At 41.9% G+C, this 22,766-nt stretch overlaps 1 protein-coding gene across 1 annotated transcript; it reads right to left on the bottom strand.

Moving 5' to 3' along the window:
- Window positions 1–19,776: 19,776 nt before the first annotated feature.
- On the bottom strand, window positions 19,777–22,242 carry LOC149768070 (protein FAR1-RELATED SEQUENCE 5-like). The gene is made up of 4 exons (XM_089929922.1): window positions 21,963–22,242; window positions 21,548–21,625; window positions 20,291–21,462; window positions 19,777–20,218 (listed from the first exon to the last, which is right to left on the bottom strand). Exons 1-4 carry the CDS (start codon window positions 22,005–22,007, stop codon window positions 19,777–19,779), a joined length of 1,737 nt encoding a protein of 578 aa, XP_089786048.1. The 5' UTR covers window positions 22,008–22,242.
- Between the last annotated feature and the right edge of the window lie 524 nt (window positions 22,243–22,766).

A 22,766-nucleotide genomic window follows, 5' to 3' on the forward strand; every position in this document is an offset into this window, starting at 1 on the left:
CGGCGTGATCAGCCCGCTCAAGTGCCCTCCTCTCTCGGGCCTCAAGCTGCTCGATCCGGAGGCGGGAAACTCCGTCCTCATACTTGAGGGCCGCGACCTCATCCTGGACCTCCCCCAAGCGCGCCTCTGTGCCGCGCAAGGCCGACCTGGTTAGGGCGTGGGCGGCCTTCTCCTCCCTGAGCCCTTCCGCCATAGCGAGGCGCTCGGCCTCGGTGGCCGCCCACCGAGCCTCGGCCTCGGCCAACGCCGCCTCCAGCTCGGCGACTCTTTTCTTGGCCGGTTCCAACTCCCGGCAGACCCGCCGGGTCTCTTCCTGACAACCTTGGGCGATAAACACCAGGGCGTCGAGCTCGTGAATATGCTGTAAAGAAAAAGACAAAATAATCGTGAGTTGAAAACATATGGACTCGCTGACGACCTTAAGAAAATCGAGAAAAAGAGCTTACCCGGGCGGTGTAGCAGTAAGCACTGTCAACGACCACCTCCAGCGGAATGTTCCGGAACTCGGCCCGGTCCGCTGGAAGCATCGCACGCCGAAACACGGAGCGTGCGACCTTGGCGTTATGAATGGCCGAGCTCCCCTCGGGAATAGGGGAGTCCGGCTCGACTGACTCCTCCCGGGAAGCTCGAAAAGGGCCCGGCATGCCCGAGCCCGAGGTCCCGGAGCCGCTCGCTTCGGGGCCTCGAGTCGGCTCAGGTCCCGGGCGCTGCTGCCGGATCGTGGACGGCTCCCCCCGCTGGGCAATGGGGGCAGGGCAAGGAGGGGCTGATGGGCCCACGTCGCTGACGACCCGTGCCCGCCTCGGGTCTGCTGTGGAGGCCCCCGCCTCGGGACCACTCGTCCCGGCCGACGTCGAGGCGCCGTCTGACCTCGCCCTCTTCCGAGGCTGAGGCATAGCTCCGCCGGTCTCGGCCTCTCGCCTCCTCAGGCGGGAAAAAAGCGATGTGTTGCTGGTCGGCATGAAGGGAATGTCTGAACGAAAATTTCACTAAGTGTCAGACCAGTAGCAGTGAAAACAAAGGACAAGGAAAGAAAGTAATATAACTACCCTTACCCTCGGGGCGTGCCGAGCTCAGACCCACGCTCGCCAGGGCGCCCTCCCGCAGGAGCTCGGTCAGGTCGTTGCCCCTCCCGAGGGCTCGCAGAGAGTCTAGGGTCCTCAGCTCCCTCCCCGACGGCTCGGAGAGCTTGTTGAGGGCCTTCAACCGAGGGTGTCCCCACCTCGGGTCGAACCCCCAAGGCGCCTCGGACGCCAGGAAGAAAAACTTCCCCTTCCACTCATGAATCGAGGAAGGGGCGCCTTGGAAGAGTGACATACCGCCCCGAAAGGCAAAGTATAGCTACCCTGCGTCCGCCGGATTCTTCTGATGACCCAAAGATTGATTCAAAGATTGATTTTGATGATCACAAAACCTTGAAGTATAAATACTAATGTTTGTGTTGCAAGGAGAAAGATATTTATTTTGCAAGGAACATAGCAAGTTGGAAGAATACAAGAAGGCCTCCAAAGTTCTCAAGAAAAGTTGGAAGAAAGCTACAATTCATTGGCCCAAGCTTCAAGTTCAAAGAATTCAAGTTGAAGGAGCAAATTCAAAGAAAAATTCAAAAGAATAGTCCTCGAGTCGACTCCTGGAAGTTTCGAGTCGACTCTAGCACTCTAGAGTTTCAAGGAACAGTGCTCGAGTCGACTCCGGGACTCTACGAGTCGACTCCGACTGAGAACAAACAAAAAGACAGAGAGTTGATTTTCTGCGCTACAGTGATCTCGAGTCGACTCCCAACTTCAGGAGTCGACTCCCAACTTCAGGAGTCGACTCCCAGCTACAGTGCCGGCAGACTACTATTCACAGATCAACTCCTGTTTCAGCCGAGTCGACTCCTACTTCAGCCGAGTCGACTCGAGCACGCTGGGAGGCATAACGGCTAGTTTTTTCTTGATTCCAACGGCTCTATTTTTGTCTCTAACGGCTAGATTTTTGTTGGGACTCCCTCTAAAGCTATAAAATCAAGAGGAGAGCTAGGGGAGAAGGTATGGAAGTGGGAGAAAATATTTAGGAAAGAGATTACAAGGGAAATCTCCCATAAGCACAAAAAGGGCCATCCAAAGAGAAATAGAGAGAAGAAGAGCTTCCAAGTGTATCCTAAAGCTTCCTCTCCATCCGTGTGCTGCCGCGGTGATCCTCTACTTCGTGCCAAATCAGAAGAGGGTCAAGTAAAGAAGAAGTCGAGCTCCTCCATCTTCAAAACTCGTTTGAGGGCTTCTCTTTACTCTATCTGTTTATATTGTTATATTTGCTTGTTTAAGAAGCTTTGATTTGTTTTATTCTTTGTTTTAATATCTTGTAACTTGATTCAATCAAGGGATTGAATCAAGGGGTTAAAGGTTTGTTGGTGAGCCAAAGGGAAAACCAACGGTGTAAGGTTTGTTGGTGAGCCAAAGGGAAAACCAACGGTGTAAGGTTTGTTGGTGAGCCAAAGGGAAAACCAACGGAGATAGGTTTGTTGGTGAGCCAAAGGGGAAAACCAACGGAGATAAGTTTGTTGGTGAGCCGAGGGTAAAACCAACGTGTAAGGATTTGATTGTGAGCCCGGGAAAACAATCGGGGTTGGTTCTAGTCGGTGAGCCTGTGAAAACCGACCGAGTTCGTTGTGATCTCGCAAAACAACAAGTTGGGTTGTGAGCTTGTAAAACAACCGACTGTAATCTAAGGGATTATAGTGAAATTCCCAAGAGGTCTTGGGGAGTGGATGTAGGTGCTGGGGTGCACCGAACCACTATACATCCTTGTGTTTGTGATGCCTTATCTCTTGTATTTCATGCCTTCCATTCATGCTTGATTGTGTAATATCTCTAGCTTTGTTTTCTATAGAGTTATAAGTGATTTGCTTAGCTTCCACTCCATTCTTACCATACACATAGATTAAAATTGATCATACAACTATAAGTTAGTTTTAGATCAATTGCACCCTAAAGCCATAGTATAATTGCTCTAGCTTAATCTTCCACTGCTTTACTTGTAATTGCCTAGAGCTTAAGTAATTAACATCTTATTATTCCGTTGCATTCTATTCAAAGTAAAAATTAGGGAACATAATTTTTAGAAAACCCAATTCACCCCCCCTCTTGGGTTGTCACCTTGGGCAACAAGTGGTATCAGAGCAGGTGCTCAAGATTAATTGTTGATCTCACGATCAAGAGCCAAAGATCATGACAACTCAAATAGATAGTTTTCTAGGAGAGGGACAGTTAATTGATAGGCCTCCACTGTTTAATGGCATAGACTACACATATTGGAAAGCACGCATGCGCATTTTTATTCAATCACAAAACTATTATTTATGGAAAATCATAATAAATGACCTTCACACACTCTCTCAAACTATTAATGAAAAGGACTTAGCACAATTGAATGCTAATGCTATGAACATATTATATTGTGCTATTCATGAAACGAAGTTTAATGAAATTTCTGCATGCTTATCTGCTAAGGAGATCTGGGATACTTTAGAAAATATTTATGATAAATCTCAGATTAACTCACATGTGCTTCAATTGCGTACTAACAATGAGATTGCAGAATCCTCCACAGTAGCCGAGTCGACTCCCAGTTTGTCCGAGTCGACTCCTAGAGAAGAACAGTCTGAAAGGCAGAGACACAGTCTTGAAGACCCTGTGAACGAGTCGACTCCAAGTAGTTCCGAGTCGACTCCCAAGTTAGCCGAGTCGACTCCGACAAGGCCCGAGTCGACTCCGAGGCAGAATAATTCAAAAGACAGAGAATCATCTTTTAGGCCTCTGAGAACGAGACGTCTCCCGAAGATCTCGAGTCGACTCTCAAGTCAGTCGAGTCGACTCCAAGTAAACTCGAGTCGACTCGAGGAAGAAATAACAGCAAGAAAATTCAAAAGCTTCCTAAAGTCAAAGAAGAAGAGGAAGCAAGAAGAAAGGAAGAAAGAGATAAAAAGCAAGAAAGCTAGAAGCAACAATGAACTACAAGAGGTAACTAACTTATGTTTTATGGCACTAGAAAATAAAGTAAAATCTGAATCTAGTGAATTTCATGAAGAATTTTCTTATGATGAACTTTTAAATGCTTTCCATGATTTGTATGGTGAATGTAGAAAATTAGCTATGAAAAATAAAAATCTTAAAAAGCTAAATTTGCAAATTTCAAAAGAAAGAAATTCTATTGCTGAAATACAAGACAAACTAAATTCTGAAAATAAAAGCTTAAGGTTAAATTCAGAAGAATTGATTCAGAAAAATCATAGCTTAATCAAAACAAACCAAAACTTGAGTAAAGAAGTTGACCAACTGAAATCTCCTATTAACAAGTTCACTGTAAGTTCAGAAAGATTAAAAATGATGTTTGAAAGCCAACATGCTGATTTTGATAAATCAAAATTTGGCTTGATTCCTTCACTTAGCAATGAATCCCTAAAGAAAAATGTTTTGAATTTATCAAGCAAACCATTAAATAAGATAACATATTTCGAACATGAAAAGAATGGACATAACAACTTTACCTATCGTTCTAACATAATTAAATCAAGTAGTAAAGTTATTACAATTAAACAAATTTGGGTTCCAAAAGGAACCATATGTCCTAACTCTCAAGGACCCAAGCAAGCTTGGGTACCCAAAATGAAAATATGAGGATGTAGACATAGATGTGCCAAGATACCCATGGAACAAATAGAACCTTCATACAAATGGGTGCTCTAGACACACATCAAAAATGAAACTTAAAATATACTTATGAAAAGTAATTTTAAATGAAATAATAATAATAATGAAATCAGTAATCCTTGCATCTCATCATTATTTTTGCTTTAATATTTGATATGAATTGCTAGTATTGATCAATTTTGTGATATAGAAAATACTTTTGGAAATATAATCAAATCATTTCATTTTATAGTATACTTTACTCACTATTGGATAAGTTGCTAAATGATTAAACAATTTATTAAGAATAACTCTATGAATTCTCTATATGCTTGATTAAGAGTTTTTATCCATGGCATTATTGTTTAAATGATAATGTGTACTTGGTATGCTTTTGAATATATGCACTATGAATACCAAGATTAAAGAAACCATCTTTGGCATATAAAATCAACTCATGCTAGTATGTACTTAATCTCAAAAGACCTTGTCATTGCCTTACTTAGATTATCTTCTAAAAGGTCAAAGCTTGCTATGCATGTTAACTAAGGAAACAAACAAAATCAATTTCTAAATCTAATGATGTTGTTTCCAATACTAAGTTTTCAAAAGCTTACACTGGCTTTGTTCTTGGCACGTAAATTGAAATATTTTCTGCATTGGCACAAACTCACAAAAAGGGTTCAAATGAAAAAGGTTTGCAAAAGTATCATGGGATAGTCTTGAAAACCAATTTTTTATCAAGTTGTGCATAGAAAATAATATTGAATACAATTGTTTCAGCACCAAGGACACCATAAGTAAAATAGGATTAATAGAATTCTTGAAGAAATAAAAAGACAATTGTGTATGATAGTCATCTACTTAAATAATTTTTAAAAAAAAGCTATCATCACTGCTTGTCATACATATGATTTCTATTAGATCTATTTTTTGATGAAAACTCCTTTTGATCTTCTGAAAAAAATGAAAAATGAACCATTGCATATCTTTCACATTTTTCAGTCGTACATGTTATGCTTAATATGCTCTTATGAAAATAATGCCAAATCTGATAGAGATATGTCTACCCTTGGATATCATTCATCAAGCAATGCATATAGAGTATTCAATGAAAAGTTTTTAGGTGCAAAAATATCAAGGTATCTTATTCTTTATGAGACTACTGATTTATTATCAAAATACTAAAATTAAATTATATATGTATATGGTTAATCTTTTACATATAACAATCTAAAAACTTGTTAATAATTATAACCAAATTGAGTTTTTCAGAAATACATTTAATGAAGAAAAATTGTTTGCTTAGAAGATGAAATAGATCTTGATTCTTGCATGATTAGAAGTAAAGATCACCATTATTATTTGCTTGCTTTATGAGCTTTATATTCTATCAAATGAGTGTGTAGAATGGACTCCTATATGCTTACTTTATTAAAGAAGATATATGTTAAATAACCACCATATTTGAAAACACTCATTACAAATATGATAAAGCAATATATAATTTGGAACAAGCATCAAAAGCATAATATAAAAGCTTAAGTAACCTTTTTGATAGAAAGTAATAGTGATAAATCTACACATCAAAAAGAAGAATTTGTGATATCTTATTTGCTCAAAATATGCATTGATGACATCATTTTTGGTTCTACTAATGAAGAGTTATATGAAGATTTTACTGAGCTCATGTAAGGTGAGTTTGAAATACGTATGATAAATGAATTAACATCTTCTCTCAAACTCCAAATTAAGACAAACAAGAAAGGGGATCTTCATTGACCAAAGTTAGTCCACAAGAAAACTCTTATAGAAGATTGGCATGAAGAAGGTATGTCTATAACCCCATCTTGTAGAATTTGAAAAGGATGAGCAAAGTAGATCTATTATTTTAAAGCTGTAGTGAAGCATGATAGAACAATTATTTTATCATACAGCTAGTAGACCAGATTGTATGCTCATTATGTGCACTTGTGCAAGCCTTCAATCTAAGTTTAATGAATCATATTTTATTGATAACAAATAAATCATAATCTGAATTTTGATAGAAACAACTGTTTAAGATAAGTTGATTAAAACTTAGCTAGCATGTCTTATTAATAATTATCTTAAGCAAATAAAATCTAAACTAAATCGTTTTTGAGAAATTGATTTGACCTTGATAAAACTTCCTATTGCCTCACATACTTGTCCTTGAACCATCTTGGTTAATGAAACTATCTCTTTAGTTCAAGTGACATGTGCTTGCTTATATTTAGGCAATCTCTGGCGTAAAGTGACTCAATATTCAACTATTGTCATATCTTATATTGAGTCATCTAGTTAAAAAAAAAATATGTTGGATGAATGTTTTGTATCTTGAAGAAACCAATGACTTTCTTTCAAGAAAGAAAAGGAGTTTGTTAATAATGCAGGATCCTTGAGCAAGAAAATGAGAGATCTCAACTTGAAGGATATCTCCATGTAAGATACAATAAACATTCACTTGCAAACAAGAGAGAGGACCTTCTTCAGCCAAAGGTTCATACATAAGAAATCTAGTAGGTATTTGACTGAAGAATGCAGAATGGATTGGTAATTCTAGATACTTCTTGAGCAAAGTCAACAACTTAAGTCTTATTATGGCATGATTAAGTTCTTTAATTATTAACTTTTGATATCATGGCTCTATACATATTGATTGACTTATGCTCTTAGAAATTGTTTCATGGTTTGCCTAAACTAAATGATTTCTTTGCCTATATCATAACCATGAAATACACAAGTATATGCTTAAAAGTTTGATGTAAAATAACTTGTGAGAAGTTATGAATCCATGAGCATAATAAAAATGTTGTTTGCATGATATACATATATATGATACACAAGATTAATTCTTTATTCTGCTCTTTCATGTAAATTACTTGAGAATAACAAAAAGAGAGAGAGATAAAGAAAAGAAAATGAATATTATTCAAGAGGTGTAGAATCTAAGCAAAGGCAAATACTCCAATCTTAAGGAAAAGTAAAACAAGCATAATATATTTGGCACATTTAGAAGGGATAAAATCCATAATTAATTACACTTAAACAGGGAGAATTCGAAGCAAACATTTTAATCCTTCTATATTGCTCATCATAGGGATGGTGCCAATGGGGAGGCTAGTGGTAGTACCCGGCACTATTTGACCCAACTATTCGGTGTAGGGCATATTAGGGACGGCACAAGAGGGAGGCTAGTGGTAGTACCTCGTGCCCCTTCCCAACTCCACCGGATAGGGAGCAAATAGAATATAAAGCATAAGAAAGTTGAAAATGAAAGACAAAGTAAATGAAAATATATAAGAAGAATCAAGTCTAATTATTAGTCACTTGGAAACACACCATAAGGATGAAGTCAATGCAAGATGATATTTAAATAGGGGGAGTGTATTTGAAAAGAATTGACTTTGATCCTTGACATGCTTGTTATTATTATTTTAATGCATGACTTAACACTTAATATATTTTGCATATAGTATGATGTCTTGATTTATGGGTTCTCAATATTTTGTAATGTTTCATGCTTGGACAATTTGATTGAATGCATGAATTGCTACATAACATCTTTTGTTTAGTTTTATTGAAAAGAAATTTCAGATTTGTCATTCACAATCATTGTTAAAATCTGAAAGCTAAATAAAATTGTAGAAAGGAGAAGAGAAGAATATCTCTATTTAGGGAAAATAAATTGATTTTGATCTATCTTTCTACTCGCCTAACTTTGATACATAATGTCCTAATACTTGTTAAAATATCCTTTATTTTGTATCGAAACTCAAAATTAAATACAAAGATTCTGAAAGTGCTTTAATGGTATTGAAATATGTATTTTTCAATCATAATAATTTAAGATGAGCCACAATGTGAAAGATACATATCTCAAATTATGACTTAAAAGGCCTCTATTGAAAATCTTTATGAAATTCAGAATTTGATTTTGTATAAAAGCTTAAACTCCATATGATTACTAAATAAAATGTTAATGTAAGAAAAACAGAATTTATTTTGATTGCTCCGATACGCATCCGAAACATATCTTTTCTTATCATTAAAATGTACCAATATTGGTCTAAATGATGTGTCTTTCAATGATCTTGATTGCAAGTAAATAATTTTAAAATATATGACTTTATTTTAATATTTAAAAATTTATTGAGTTTCATGTATACATTGCTGAAAAATTGTGATTAAGAAATTGAGTTCTATAAATACATATACTTCCATGATCATCTATATGTTTTTTCTCTCCTATATCATTAAAGACTTTCATCAATAGAGTGAATGATCTAAAAGAAAGAAAATGTAAATGCTTTTGAAAGAAACTAAGCTTCAAATGAATTACTTTTGATTAATATTTTCATACATTTTCTCTAAGATTAGGAGAAAGCATAACTTGTTCTTAAAAGATTAAAAAGAGTGATTACTATAAATTGTGAATATTTCTAGATCACTCTACATTCTTGATATCATAAAGTTTCAGCTCTATTCACGTTTATCATTAAAATCTGAAATTCGACAAAAGAAAAGAAAGATTAAAGAAGAATGCATCTTTTAAGGGGGAGCTTTAGATATTCAGTATCTTATCCTAAAGTCACTTCAATTTGATGCATACCTTGCACTTTATGAATTGATTTTGATGAACCTCCTTATATTGCAAGACATGCTTTAATTACCTTGAGATGAGTTCTATAAAGGTTGTCTTATCTCAAACCTTGAGTCTTGTGAAAATAAGCTGAAACTTATAGAAAATATATTTTTGAGATTGACGATTTTATTGAACATTATCTTCAAATTTTAAAACTCTTAGATGGAATGATCAATTGAGGGGGAGAAAGAAAATTTCAGAAGGAGAGGTCTGATGGAACTTAATTGCATAAATTTATAAAGGAGAGAGAAAGAATACTAAATGAAAAGTGATCCTAATACTCTCCAATATGTATCATCTGAAATTTAAATCTGAAAACCTTTATGATACACCTTGAGGCGTGTTATTTGGTTAGTATATCTTATGCATAAATCATGAACCAAATTGCAAGTTGATCTTAAGAGCCTTTAACTTAATGACAAAGGGGGAGAATAACGTGTTGAATGGTCTTGAGTATCTCTTAGAAAATTTATTTTGAAATTCACTAATAAGTCCTAATTAGCTTGCTCTTTAGAACGTCAATTCTGTGCCAATTCATATTTTTATATATGTATCAAATTGTGCTTATTTTCTAAAGGAATAAAAGAACTTTGAAGACATTAAAAATTAATGATCCAACATGATGATATGTCTCTCAAATATATAAGTTTTGATCTTTTACTCTGAAAATTAACTAAAATTGCTCTCATGTTTGATAAAATACTTAATAGATTGGGCAAAAGGTCTTAAATGAACAAGCTTTCATACTTATTATTGAAGAGAGGTTAGATTTCCACTCGTGTTTTCTTTGAATATCATTTGTAGTACTTCTTGGATTAACCTAAGGAAGATTCCACCTACACTTGAATAGAAAACTATCTGTGGTATCAAATTAGAAAACTTCTTGAAATCACATTTAATGTGTTTTGTTCTGAAATTATCTTAATTGGCTCTGATCTGTGCTCATTAATCTGATTCCAATATTATTGCCTTGAGTTATATGATTCATATCCTTGCAATAATTTAACATTCAAATCAGAGTACAATAAGGAAAAGAAATATATGAGTATTCTGATCTTTGTGCTTAATGTTTCCCTATCTTTTTGATGTTGTCAAAAAGGGGGAGAAATATCTAAGTATATGCTCATAATGCTTTATGTTTTGAATTGAATACAAATCAGCTGGAATTGACATATATTGATTATCTTAAGTGAGCATAATGCTTTATGTTTTGAATTGAATACAAATCAGCTGGAATTGACATATATTGATTATCTTAAGTTGATTAAATCTAAAGCATTATCATGAAGTATGTTTTTTAAATATATATGTTTTCTACTTCATGCAACTTTGCTATGTATTACTTCTAGAAAACAATATCTTTTATATTGCATATACTCCAAGTTTTGTCATCATCAAAAAGGGGGAGACTGATGACCCAAAGATTGATTCAAAGATTGATTTTGATGATCACAAAACCTTGAAGTATAAATACTAATGTTTGTGTTGCAAGGAGAAAGATATTTATTTTGCAAGGAACATAGCAAGTTGGAAGAATACAAGAAGGCCTCCAAAGTTCTCAAGAAAAGTTGGAAGAAAGCTACAATTCATTGGCCCAAGCTTCAAGTTCAAAGAATTCAAGTTGAAGGAGCAAATTCAAAGAAAAATTCAAAAGAATAGTCCTCGAGTCGACTCCTGGAAGTTTCGAGTCGACTCTAGCACTCTAGAGTTTCAAGGAACAGTGCTCGAGTCGACTCCGGGACTCTACGAGTCGACTCCGACTGAGAACAAACAAAAAGACAGAGAGTTGATTTTCTGCGCTACAGTGATCTCGAGTCGACTCCCAACTTCAGGAGTCGACTCCCAACTTCAGGAGTCGACTCCCAGCTACAGTGCCGGCAGACTACTATTCACAGATCAACTCCTGTTTCAGCCGAGTCGACTCCTACTTCAGCCGAGTCGACTCGAGCACGCTGGGAGGCATAACGGCTAGTTTTTTCTTGATTCCAACGGCTCTATTTTTGTCTCTAACGGCTAGATTTTTGTTGGGACTCCCTCTAAAGCTATAAAATCAAGAGGAGAGCTAGGGGAGAAGGTATGGAAGTGGGAGAAAACATTTAGAAAAGAGATTACAAGGAAAATCTCCCATAAGCACAAAAAGGGCCATCCAAAGAGAAATAGAGAGAAGAAGAGCTTCCAAGTGTATCCTAAAGCTTCCTCTCCATCCGTGTGCTGCCGCGGTGATCCTCTACTTCGTGCCAAATCAGAAGAGGGTCAAGTAAAGAAGAAGTCGAGCTCCTCCATCTTCAAAACTCGTTTGAGGGCTTCTCTTTACTCTATCTGTTTATATTGTTATATTTGCTTGTTTAAGAAGCTTTGATTTGTTTTATTCTTTGTTTTAATATCTTGTAACTTGATTCAATCAAGGGATTGAATCAAGGGGTTAAAGGTTTGTTGGTGAGCCAAAGGGAAAACCAACGGTGTAAGGTTTGTTGGTGAGCCAAAGGGAAAACCAACGGTGTAAGGTTTGTTGGTGAGCCAAAGGGAAAACCAACGGAGATAGGTTTGTTGGTGAGCCAAAGGGGAAAACCAACGGAGATAGGTTTGTTGGTGAGCCGAGGGTAAAACCAACGTGTAAGGGTTTGATTGTGAGCCCGGAAAAACAATCGGGGTTGGTTCTAGTCGGTGAGCCTGTGAAAACCGACCGAGTTCGTTGTGATCTCGCAAAACAACAAGTTGGGTTGTGAGCTTGTAAAACAACCGACTGTAATCTAAGGGATTATAGTGAAATTCCCAAGAGGTCTTGGGGAGTGGATGTAGGTGCTGGGGTGCACCGAACCACTATACATCCTTGTGTTTGTGATGCCTTATCTCTTGTATTTCATGCCTTCCATTCATGCTTGATTGTGTAATATCTCTAGCTTTGTTTTCTATAGAGTTATAAGTGATTTGCTTAGCTTCCACTCCATTCTTACCATACACATAGATTAAAATTGATCATACAACTATAAGTTAGTTTTAGATCAATTGCACCCTAAAGCCATAGTATAATTGCTCTAGCTTAATCTTCCACTGCTTTACTTGTAATTGCCTAGAGCTTAAGTAATTAACATCTTATTATTCCGTTGCATTCTATTCAAAGTAAAAATTAGGGAACATAATTTTTAGAAAACCCAATTCACCCCCCCTCTTGGGTTGTCACCTTGGGCAACATCTTCTTCAACAGAAAACACCGGCGGAAAAGACCCACTGAGATCGGGATCCCGTGCCCGAGGCACAGGGATAAGAACCCGATTATCGTCCTCCACGAGTTCGGAGCCAACTGCGCCGGGACGAGCTGGTACTCGGCCAGCAGATTGTTCACGAACTCGTGAACGAAAAACCGCAGACCAGCCCAGAGCGTCTCGCGGTAGACCGCGATCCGACCTGGGGGCGGCTGCGTCACCCTGTCCTCCGGCCCCGCGGTTTCAAGGCGAAACCCGGACTGGAAGAAGAAGCGGGAGCGGATCAACTCCAGCTCCTCCTCTGACAGACGCGACCCTACCTCCTCGGGACCCAAACCCATTTTTACAGAAAAATAAAGGGGAACTGAAGATAGGGGAGGAAGAAAGGAAGGAAACCCTAGTTAAAACAGGATGAAAACCTACTGGACATCGCCGGAAATCGCTCCGGGCACCAACGGCAAGGTTCGGTTGAAGAAGGAAGCAAGGGAGAAAGACAACAAAAATAAGAGGCAGCCAAATAAAACCTTTAGGACAACCTCAAGGGGTTTATATAGACCCCCTCGGCGGTCCAGATCGGCAGGGTCGGTTCCCATTCCCCGATCGGATTGCGCCACGTGTTGGCCTCGGAGACCGAGGCATCGTATTCACTCCGGATCAATAAATCGGGTACGAAATCGAAGCCCTGTCCCATCGGATCTCGGGGCCTCATTATGGGTCCGCAGAATCGAATCGCCTTGAAGAACGAACGGACAGCACCTCCGCCCCCCTCATTTAATAAGGCCCTGGGGCACGTGGAGCCCCGACGTAGCCTTCACCTCGCCGGATCCATGATCCAGTAATACGAGATCGGAAGCGTCCGATCCTAGGTCATGCCGCGTGTCCGTTTTGAACCCCGTAACGGCACGCTCATTGATGAGCGGGGAATTCCGATTACGGGATCGAGGCGTCGCCTCGTCGAGCCCAAGGACCCTCATCATGAGTCCGCCGCACGAAGCGATCTTGGCGATCCAAGAGACGCCACCCCCGTTACACCCGCTCCGAGAAACGTAAAGACACGAGCTCCACCATAAGTTCGCTGAATAAAGCAACCTCGAAACGCCCAAGGGCGCGGGTCTCGCCATAAACACTCCGAGAAACACGAGGGCGCGGACGAGATTCGCCCCCCAACTTTAATGATAGACTTTACTTCCCACGTCCGAGCCCGCAAGCCGCTCGAACTCGGAAGTCGGGGGGTAGTGTTGGGGGAATAAGATTTTTCCCCCCAAGTGACACAAATGCCCCCAAGAAGCCGCACAATCGCCGACCCTGAACAGCCGAAGTCGGCATCCGACCTCGGAATGTCCGACCACAAGACATCCGACCTAGGAAAATCTTGATGCTCAAGGTCTACCCTTGTCAGCCACCTACTACGGCCGTACTCCTCCGAGGTCCAACTAAGGACCATACCCTGCCACTGCTTCAGCATTTATTGCGCATGGCCGCTGTAACCCTCCGGTTCACTCCACCATTAATGTGGATCTCCGGCTTACTCTACAATTAATGTGGATCTCCGGCTTACTCCACCATTAATGCGGATCTCCGGCTTACTCCACAATTAATGCGCATGGCTCCTGACATCTACGGATCCTCGGCTCTCCACGGCAAGTTAGCCCAGCAGAGTCTGGTCAACCATGATAAGTCTCTGATCTCGGCCATACCTCCGACACCAATGCAATGATTCGCCTGGTAGCGTACTGGTTCGGGTCGTACGACGCCCTCACCGCCAACATCAGTACAATGATTCGCCTGACCGTGCGCCGACCTGAGCCACATGCCGAGCCGTACTATGGCCTCGCCCTGTTACATCACAGGTAAACCGACCCCCACCTATAAAAGGGAGCCTTGGCTTCTCAGGAGGGGGTTGGAAAATTCCGCGCCTTACAAGCACTGTTCATCTCCTCCTTACACTATCTGCCCCCTCCCTGACTTGAGCGTCGGAGGGCCGGCGCCGGAAAACCCGGCCACCGGTTTGTCTGCAGGCACCCAGACGGAGGACGCCGCCCGCTGACGGATCGCTGCCCCGCCGTGAGGACCCCCAGCTCCCTCTCTCCGGCCTCCCCAGACGGAGGACGCCGCCCGCCGACTGGTCACCGCCCCGCCGTGGTGACCCGCAGCTCCCTCCTCCTCGACCGAAGATTGCCCCCGGGTCCAATTTCCAGCAACAAATCTCAACCCATATAATTTATGTAACAACTCAAAGACCACATCTAGAAAAATAGTAAAAAAATATTATTTAAATTTTTTGATCCAGTATAACATAAACTAATATATCTCAAAACATCGACTGATATGATATTGTAATACAAGATAAAATTTTTCAAATAATACTTCAGATAAATTATACACTTAACGAATCATCAAAATTAACATCTAAAATAATAATTTATCTCAATACTATCATACTATCCGCATCATATTCTGATATCTTAGATTATCTTAAGTTATTTTCAATTTTTTACCTTTCACCTCGATGCAAGGGAGCCCCCCAACCAACAAGATGGGTGATCTCATCTTGTTTTTTTGTTTCTTTTCTAAATGCTGATGTCACCTATTAAAAGAACCAAAAATCCTGACAACGAGGGGACCAAGTCCTTGACGAGACGCACTCGCACGGCAACTTCTCTCGAGTCATGGTTTCCTGCCCAGGCTCCGACCAACAGTTATTCACCTGGTGGCCCCGCGCAGCGAGTGCGAGCACGAAAGGCTGCATGGATTCGTGAAAACCATGAGCGGCTCGGGGAACCGGGGACCGCGCAAGCCGCGCCGTGGACCGGCGCTCGCCCCCTCCAAGTTTAAATGCCGTGAATTCCAAATGCCGGGAAATAGTGGACCTGCCAAATCTAGGGGTAGTTCTAAATACACCCCCCCGATTGCTCAGGACACCCCCCAAAAATTAAAAAAAAATTAAATACTCTCTACACCCCCCCATTTGCTAAGGACACCCCTAAAAAATTAAAAAATCCTAAATTACCCTTCACCCTCCCCACCCCCTCACCTAAATTGCTCTCTACACCCCCCAAACCCCCCCCCCAAAACCCCGCTCTTCCCCTCCAAAACTCCACTCCAGCCGGCTTCTCCCTTCCGCCCAAAAAACTTCGCCTCAAGCACCTCAAGCACCTCGCCGGCGGCCAAACCCCCTCCGTCTCCCCCTTCTCCCTCGCCCAAAACCCCCCCGTTCCCCCTTCTCCCTCTCGTCGCCGGCATTCTCCCCTTCTCCCTCTCGTCGCCGGCATTCTCCCGGAACCACCTCCCCGGCCATCTCCCGAGCAACGAGCACCTCGCCGGCGCCTCCACGACCACGTCGAGGTAGCTCCCCGCCCCCCCGCCTCCAGTGCTCCGTTCGGTACTGGATCGCCGAACAGAACCCTTCTGTTCGGCTGAACAGTGCCGAACAGAAGCCCTCTGTTCGGCAACACTCAACCGAACAGAAGCCTTCTGTTCGGCTGCACGGTGCCGAACAGAAGCCTTCTGTTCGGCTGCACAGTGCCGAACAGAATGGTTCTGTCCGGCTCTGAGCAGCCGAACAGAAGCCTTCTGTTCGGCTCTGTGCAGCCGAACAGAAGCCTTCTGTTCGGCACCGTGCAGCCGAACAGAAGGCTTCTGGTGCCAAATCGCGTGCCGTGCTGAATTTTGTGCCGAACATTTATGTATGCAATTGAATTATTTTCTTTGATATAGCCTAACATTGAATTTCTATATTTTCAGACATGGATCCCCGTCCCGCCAGAGTTAGACCTACGGCGTCAGCTAGGAGACGTCGTGCTAGGATTGCTTCTCCCGAGCCTGCTCATATGCCATCGGACTCTCCTGAGTCAGAGCATGATGATATGCCCGCTAGGGGCGAAGACGATGAGTCCGTTGGACCATGTCCAGGAGGTCCAGAGGATGAGTCCGTCCTGATCAGTTTCAGGACGCATATAGCAGCTTCCATCTGGAGGCAACAGGTATTGTTTATTTGTTATAGCATTATATTTTGTTTATTGATGTTTTATAAAGTAGTAGTAATTATACATTTATATTACAGGAACGAGCTCCACTAAAGTGCATGAACCATACTGCCAAGGTTGGTGAATGGAAGTGGTGGTCTTCAAACCAACCAAATACCAGGTTCAGAGCACTATTGAGGCAGTCGGGCCTCGTAGAGTTAGTACAGTGCTCTTATCGATTCATCGATAAGATTCTGATTTCGGGCTTCGTAGAGAGATGGCAGCCCGAGACGAACACCTTCCATATACCATTTGGCGAGATCACTATCACGTTGGATGATGTATCCGCCATTTTAGGGATTCCTGTCGCAGGTTCCTCAGTATCAGTTTTTCCTGAGAGGATGAGTGATCGGGATGCTGAGGAGCTACTTGTGGAGTTGTTGGGGGTGTCAGCTGGAGACGCGCGTCAGGAGGTACTGTCATCGCGCGGTCAGTCTGTGAGGATGGAGTGGCTGAGGACTCAGTTTCACTCTGTATCTGATAGAGACAGGCAGCAGAGGATAGAGTGTGCAGCACGAGCCTATTTGTTATTTTTGTTAGGCTGCACACTCTTTGCTGATAAGAGTGGGACCAGGGTGCCTATAGCGTATCTGTGTTTACTGCGGGATCTGGATAGGGTGAGCACATATGCCTGGGGTACAGCTGCCTTAGCATATTTGTATCGGCAGTTGGGGATTGCGTCGAGGTCATCAGTGAGACAGATCAGTGGTTATATGACGCTTCTGCAGGCATGGATTTATGAGCATTTTCCAGCACTCAGTCCTCACCCGTCGCTCGAGTATACTGATGCCAGTCCCCGCGTGCACCGCTGGATGCCCGGTACTCCATCCCGTACCACGATGGACCATTTAGTGGTTCTACGTGAGTCATTGGACCTTTTGAGCATCGATGAGGTACGTATCATATTACCATTTGCTTGTGTTTGTCAGTACTTTTAATATGCGATATAGTATTAAACTGAAATGGACCTTTTGTTTTACAGGTTATTTGGGATCCCCATCATCGGCTTCGGGGAGATCGCCCATATATACCCGTCGCATTTTTTAGTGGCTCCATCAAGTGCCTTGATATCGTAGAACCCTATCATCCAGAAAGGGTTCTTAGACAGTTTGGTCGTATTCAGACCATCCCTCGAGCGCCACTAGCCCCTACGCGAGCCAACAGAGGTTCCACAGCAGGCTCGTACCGGATACATTACTCCTATATGGATCAGCTTTGGGAGCGGTGGGAGGACCACGTGCTGAGCCAGGCGAGCAGGAGCCACCCAGTTACCCGGCCATCAGACAGCGTACCGGGATACATGGAGTGGTATCTCCGTATCACGCACGTTGCAGTTCAGCCTCCTCATCTGCGCTCGAGTACTCATTCTGGAGCTAGGGGAGGTCATGATGATGCTGACATGCACCGGCGGCGTAATGCAGCTGCACTCGGTATCAGTACCGACATTGTACGGATGGGTCCCTCAGAGGCTACGTCACTAGGTGCCGGGCACCTATATGATGCTATTTCTCAGATGCATCAGGTACTTCTGGGTGATGAGCCTGGCCCGAGTACAGCACCCTCTCATTCGGATCCAGGACCCTCTCATTCGGACGTACAGCAGTACACGCGTCGACGATGGCGTCATAGGGATTGATGATGGAGCCTTTGTAATCTTTGTAAAGCCTTTGATATTAATGAAAAATATATATTTTTGGTACATTTACGTGTAATCTTTGTAAAGCCTGGCCCGTTCTATTTTACACAAATATAACAGTGCACATAACAATCAATCTAACAATGCGAAGACAGATATTTTTTGATTTATATTGATGATGGAGTTTCACAGTACATGACTCTAAGAGGCCAAAAAAATTTACAACTTTCAAAAATTGTACATATATAAATAATCAATCTAACTCTACTGTCTCGCTAATTATAACATTAGGTGAGATGCTCTCTTTGAACTGTTGAATCCGTGCTTCATATGAATTTTTCCATCCGGTAGCACAAGGAAGATGATATTTTCGCCAGTTGGTCGCTACTGGCGGAACGGGATGTCCCGGCAACAAGAACACCTTCAAAATTAGAAATAAGAAAATATTAATAGCTACAAAATTATAAATAAGCAAAATTAAATAAGCAAAATTAAATATTCGCAAGTGTTGTGAACGTAGTACCTCAACAAAATGATTTCCATTTACGAATCCGATAGCGATATCTTTGCGGGATAGAAGAGGTACTGGCACAGAACGGAGAGGTAGGAAGGTCAGACATTGTTGCAACGAGAGATGGTATAGGACAACATTATAGCAGGATGCTATAAGATGACCCATGTCCGGCATAGTCATCCATCTGTCATATGGTGGACAATCATCATAATATGATAATGCATGAGTGATCTCAGCAATCGTCCCTTCCACACCATATAATGTGCGATAGTGGTCCGAATGACATTGCAACTCTTGCAATAAATCCTTCCTAACACGCACCCAGTCATCTTCTCCAAATCCCAGTAAGTCAGCTATTGCCCTAAATCCGCAATTCCCATCAGCTTTTACATCCTTGATATGCTGGATGTATGGTCTCAAGGCAGAAGGAATAGCATCAATATAGATAATGGGCGTATGTGACTGGGCTCTAGTACGAAAAACCTGCAAATAATATCAAATGATAGAAAATATGTAACAATGGCAGAACATGTCCCGTATCGGCACATCTCGGCACGGCACATCCCGTATCGGCACATCTCGGCACGGCACATCCCGTATCGGCACATCTCGGCACGGCACGTCCCGACATGTCCCGTATCGGCACATCTCGGCACGGCACGTCCCGACATGTCCCGTATCGGCACATGACATACCGGCACGGCACGGACCGTCCCGTAGACGTTGTGATACCTATTGTAAGGAAATAAATATTTGGTACTTACCTTTTGCTTGGGCCGTCTCTTTTGAATCTGAGTAGATGGATTGCGGATGGTAACTTTCTCAACACCAGGTGAATAACTATCCTGTCCAGATAGAACCAACTCAAACGCAGACGGGTCACGTCGAGTAGACGTATCAACCTTCAGTGAAGCGCGCCCACGTGAACCGGTCTTCCGTTTTGCAGGCTCTAAAAGAGGTGTACTATCTGGACTTGCAATCTCTCGTAACTTCTTGATCATCTGCAATTGAGAAGCCCCATCTAACTTCTTGAATCGTAGCGCAATCAAATCTAACTCTGCATCACAACTCAACTGAATTGGCTGCACGGGGGGGGGGGGGGGGGGGGGTAGGCAGAATATCAAGTTTCCTCCAATGAGGATCTATGCAGTCGAGAGGAATGGGCCGACCTTCCACCCTGTACCGCGCAATCTGGTGAGCACATGGTATACCATGTGTGCGTCGAATAGCGCACCCACAATTTGAATCATCAAATCCAACTGAATTGGCTCGTTTCGATTGGGCGAGGACATGATTTAACGCACTTATAGATATGAAACCTCGCAACTCTTTGAATTCAGCTGGCTTGAAGTTGTGCTGCACTACCAATAAACTCTTCTCCAATGAGGCTTTAACGGAGCTGTGCTGCAACTCAATCAATCCATGTATTCTAGTCCAAGATGACTCGAAACTTCCTTGGCTTGATCCAAGCTGCTTTTTGAGCTTTGCATGTGCACTCTCGACCCTAGTAAACAAATGAAAGTTAGATATAAGAATTGAGGCAAATTAAAATTAAATGAGTCTTTATTTGTGATACCTATTTGTCGTCACATTTCCGTAGTGCCTGCATGTATCAGTCCACGCCGCAACAAATCTTTCCTTGTATTTGCTCAGCCAAGTATCTGACACATACTGTAGTGCATCTGGATAGGTACCGAACTCTCTCTGCAGTGCACTCCAGCGATCATTATACTCGTCTTCCGTGGAGGACAGCACTAGTACATTCCAACTCATAATAAATTTATCCCATTTCTCCTTCAATTCGAAAATTTTTTTGCACTTGGCCAAAACATTCCTACTAATATGCCATCTACATAATAAATGTCTAGCAGTAGGAAATACTCTATGAATTGCATTCATCAAAGCCAAGTCTCTATCTGTAACAATCAACTCAGGCAAAACATCATCAGCTATGACACTGCGCAATCTCTCTAATGCCCAAGTATAGCTTTCTTCCCCCTCAGAATTTAAGTATACAAAAGCAACTGAAAATGTCATGTCAGTAGATGTCACCCCCACAATCTCTAAGAGCGGAAGACGATACCTATTCGTCTTGTACGTGCAATCCATTATCAATACACGGGGAAATGCACGGAACAAATCAATGCTGCCAGGGTGTGCCCAAAATAAGTCATGCACAACATCCGTATTAGTACAATTCCTATGCCACTCAATATATTTAGCCTCTGATAATTTACCTAATAGATGTTGCATTTCAGACCTCCCGGCTTTCTCTGCAACCTTAAACCGTTGACGTACATTGTAGATAGTCTTGATAGTCGTAACATTGAGGGCATCTCTTTCCTTCAATGTGGATAATATGTCCTTTGGACGAACCAAACTCTTCGACATATCCACTAACAATTCCGTCTCCTGCTCAGATAATCTCCCTGCATATGAGTGCCCCTCCAGATTCTCTGCAGCGGGATGATTGTGCACTCCACATACGACCAGTAATATCCAATCATCCGCAGTATCCAATTTCTTTCCTCTTAATGCAAAAGGGCATCCACACTTCTTTGTCCCACAGGCAGTCTTTATTCGCTTTTCTTTTGTGGTTCGGTACGTCCCACCCCTCTCACAACCTAACGTAATTCTGGGTTTCTTAGAAATGGTACCTGCATCGGATGATTTGATTACAACAACAAAACCATTTCGCCTCCCAGCTTCACGACACCAATTACACAAGTCCTCTCTACTCTTGAAGATCTATACATTAAACAATTTATGTAAGTACACAGTTGTAAAAATAGCTCGCTAAACTAATACAAAATTGCACAATATATTATAATACCTCGTAAGTTGTAAATTCGCTTGTGTAATCCAGTACAAATTCTGATCCAATTATACTCGATTCGGTTGTAGCATAGCCCTACATATAAAATAATTTATCACCAAGAATTAATGAATCAGAGGATCTGTTCGGCACAAAATTCAGCACGGCACGCGATTTGGCACGAGAAGGCTTCTGTTCGGCTGCAGAGTGCCGAACAGAAGCCTTCTGTTCGGCTTCAGTGTGCCGGACAGAAGCCTTATGTTCGGCACTGTGCAGCCGAACAGAAGCCTTCTGTTCGGTAGAGCGTTGCCGAACAGAAGGCTTCTGTTCGGCACTATGCAGCCGAACAGAAGCCTTTTGTTCGGCGATCCAGTGCCGAACGGAGCACGAACCGTGAAAAAAAAAAACTTTCGAAACAAGGTGGAACACGTACCTTTGCGGCCGATTCTTCGTCCCAAATCACTAGTTGCTTGTCCATGCTTCGAATGGGGCTTAAATCTCCTTCAAAGATCGCCTAAACGATGTAAATGGATCGAGGGGTTTAAGGGGGGTTTGAGGGGTGGTTTTTTTTTTCCTTTTCAAAACGAAACGGAGGAGGAGACGGAGGAGGAGGAAGGGGGGTGTACTGAGAAAATTTCAAGGGCAATATGGTAATTACACTAAAGGTTAGTTTGGGTATTTTTTTTTTGGTTTTTGGGGGGTGTCCTGAGCAATCGGGGGGGGGGGGGGGTTGTATTTAGAACTACCCCAAATCTAGTGGGCCTCTCGTGTGCCATGTCCTTCTTCGATTATTAATTGTACTCGGTGCACAGCGCTATCAATGATAACGCTGTGCACCGAGTACAACAATAATCGAAGAAGGACATGCCACACGAGAGGCCCACTAGATTTGGCAGCAAATGGGAACAGGACATATTTGGCCCAGTCGATTCGGATCTAAGGATGGATGGGACCTATAAAAAGTTAAAATAAAATAAATCCAACCCATCATTCTGGTTGAGTCGGATCAAGTATGCCTAGGACCCAACTTGAAATGTTGGATCCAAGTTAGAACCGGATTGGATTAAATTTTTTATTCGAGACAAGCATCTAACTAATCTTTTATAAATAATTTAAAATAATTGGGAATTACATATAAAATTATAAATAAATAAATAAAATTAAAAAGAGCCAATCTATATTTGAATTTTTATTTAAGTAATTGTCCGTTTTTAAATTTACAAACATATCTTAAAGC

This window comes from Phoenix dactylifera, chromosome 3, assembly GCF_051530095.1.
Source record: "Phoenix dactylifera cultivar Ajwa chromosome 3, Ajwa_hap1_PhDact_Kaust_v1.1, whole genome shotgun sequence".
Taxonomy (NCBI): Eukaryota; Viridiplantae; Streptophyta; class Magnoliopsida; order Arecales; family Arecaceae; genus Phoenix; species Phoenix dactylifera.

What these genes read in the sequence shown, in the direction of transcription:
- LOC149768070 (XM_089929922.1), bottom strand. Translation starts at nt 22,007, where the DNA reads ATGGACAAGCAACTAGTGATTTGGGACGAAGAATCGGCCGCAAAG. An exon ending in ACGAAGAATCGGCCGCAAAG is followed by an intron (nt 21,626 to 21,962) that starts GTACGTGTTCCA and finishes TTTTATATGTAG; the next exon opens with GGCTATGCTACAACCGAATC. An exon ending in GCGAATTTACAACTTACGAG is followed by an intron (nt 21,463 to 21,547) that starts GTATTATAATAT and finishes TTTAATGTATAG; the next exon opens with ATCTTCAAGAGTAGAGAGGA.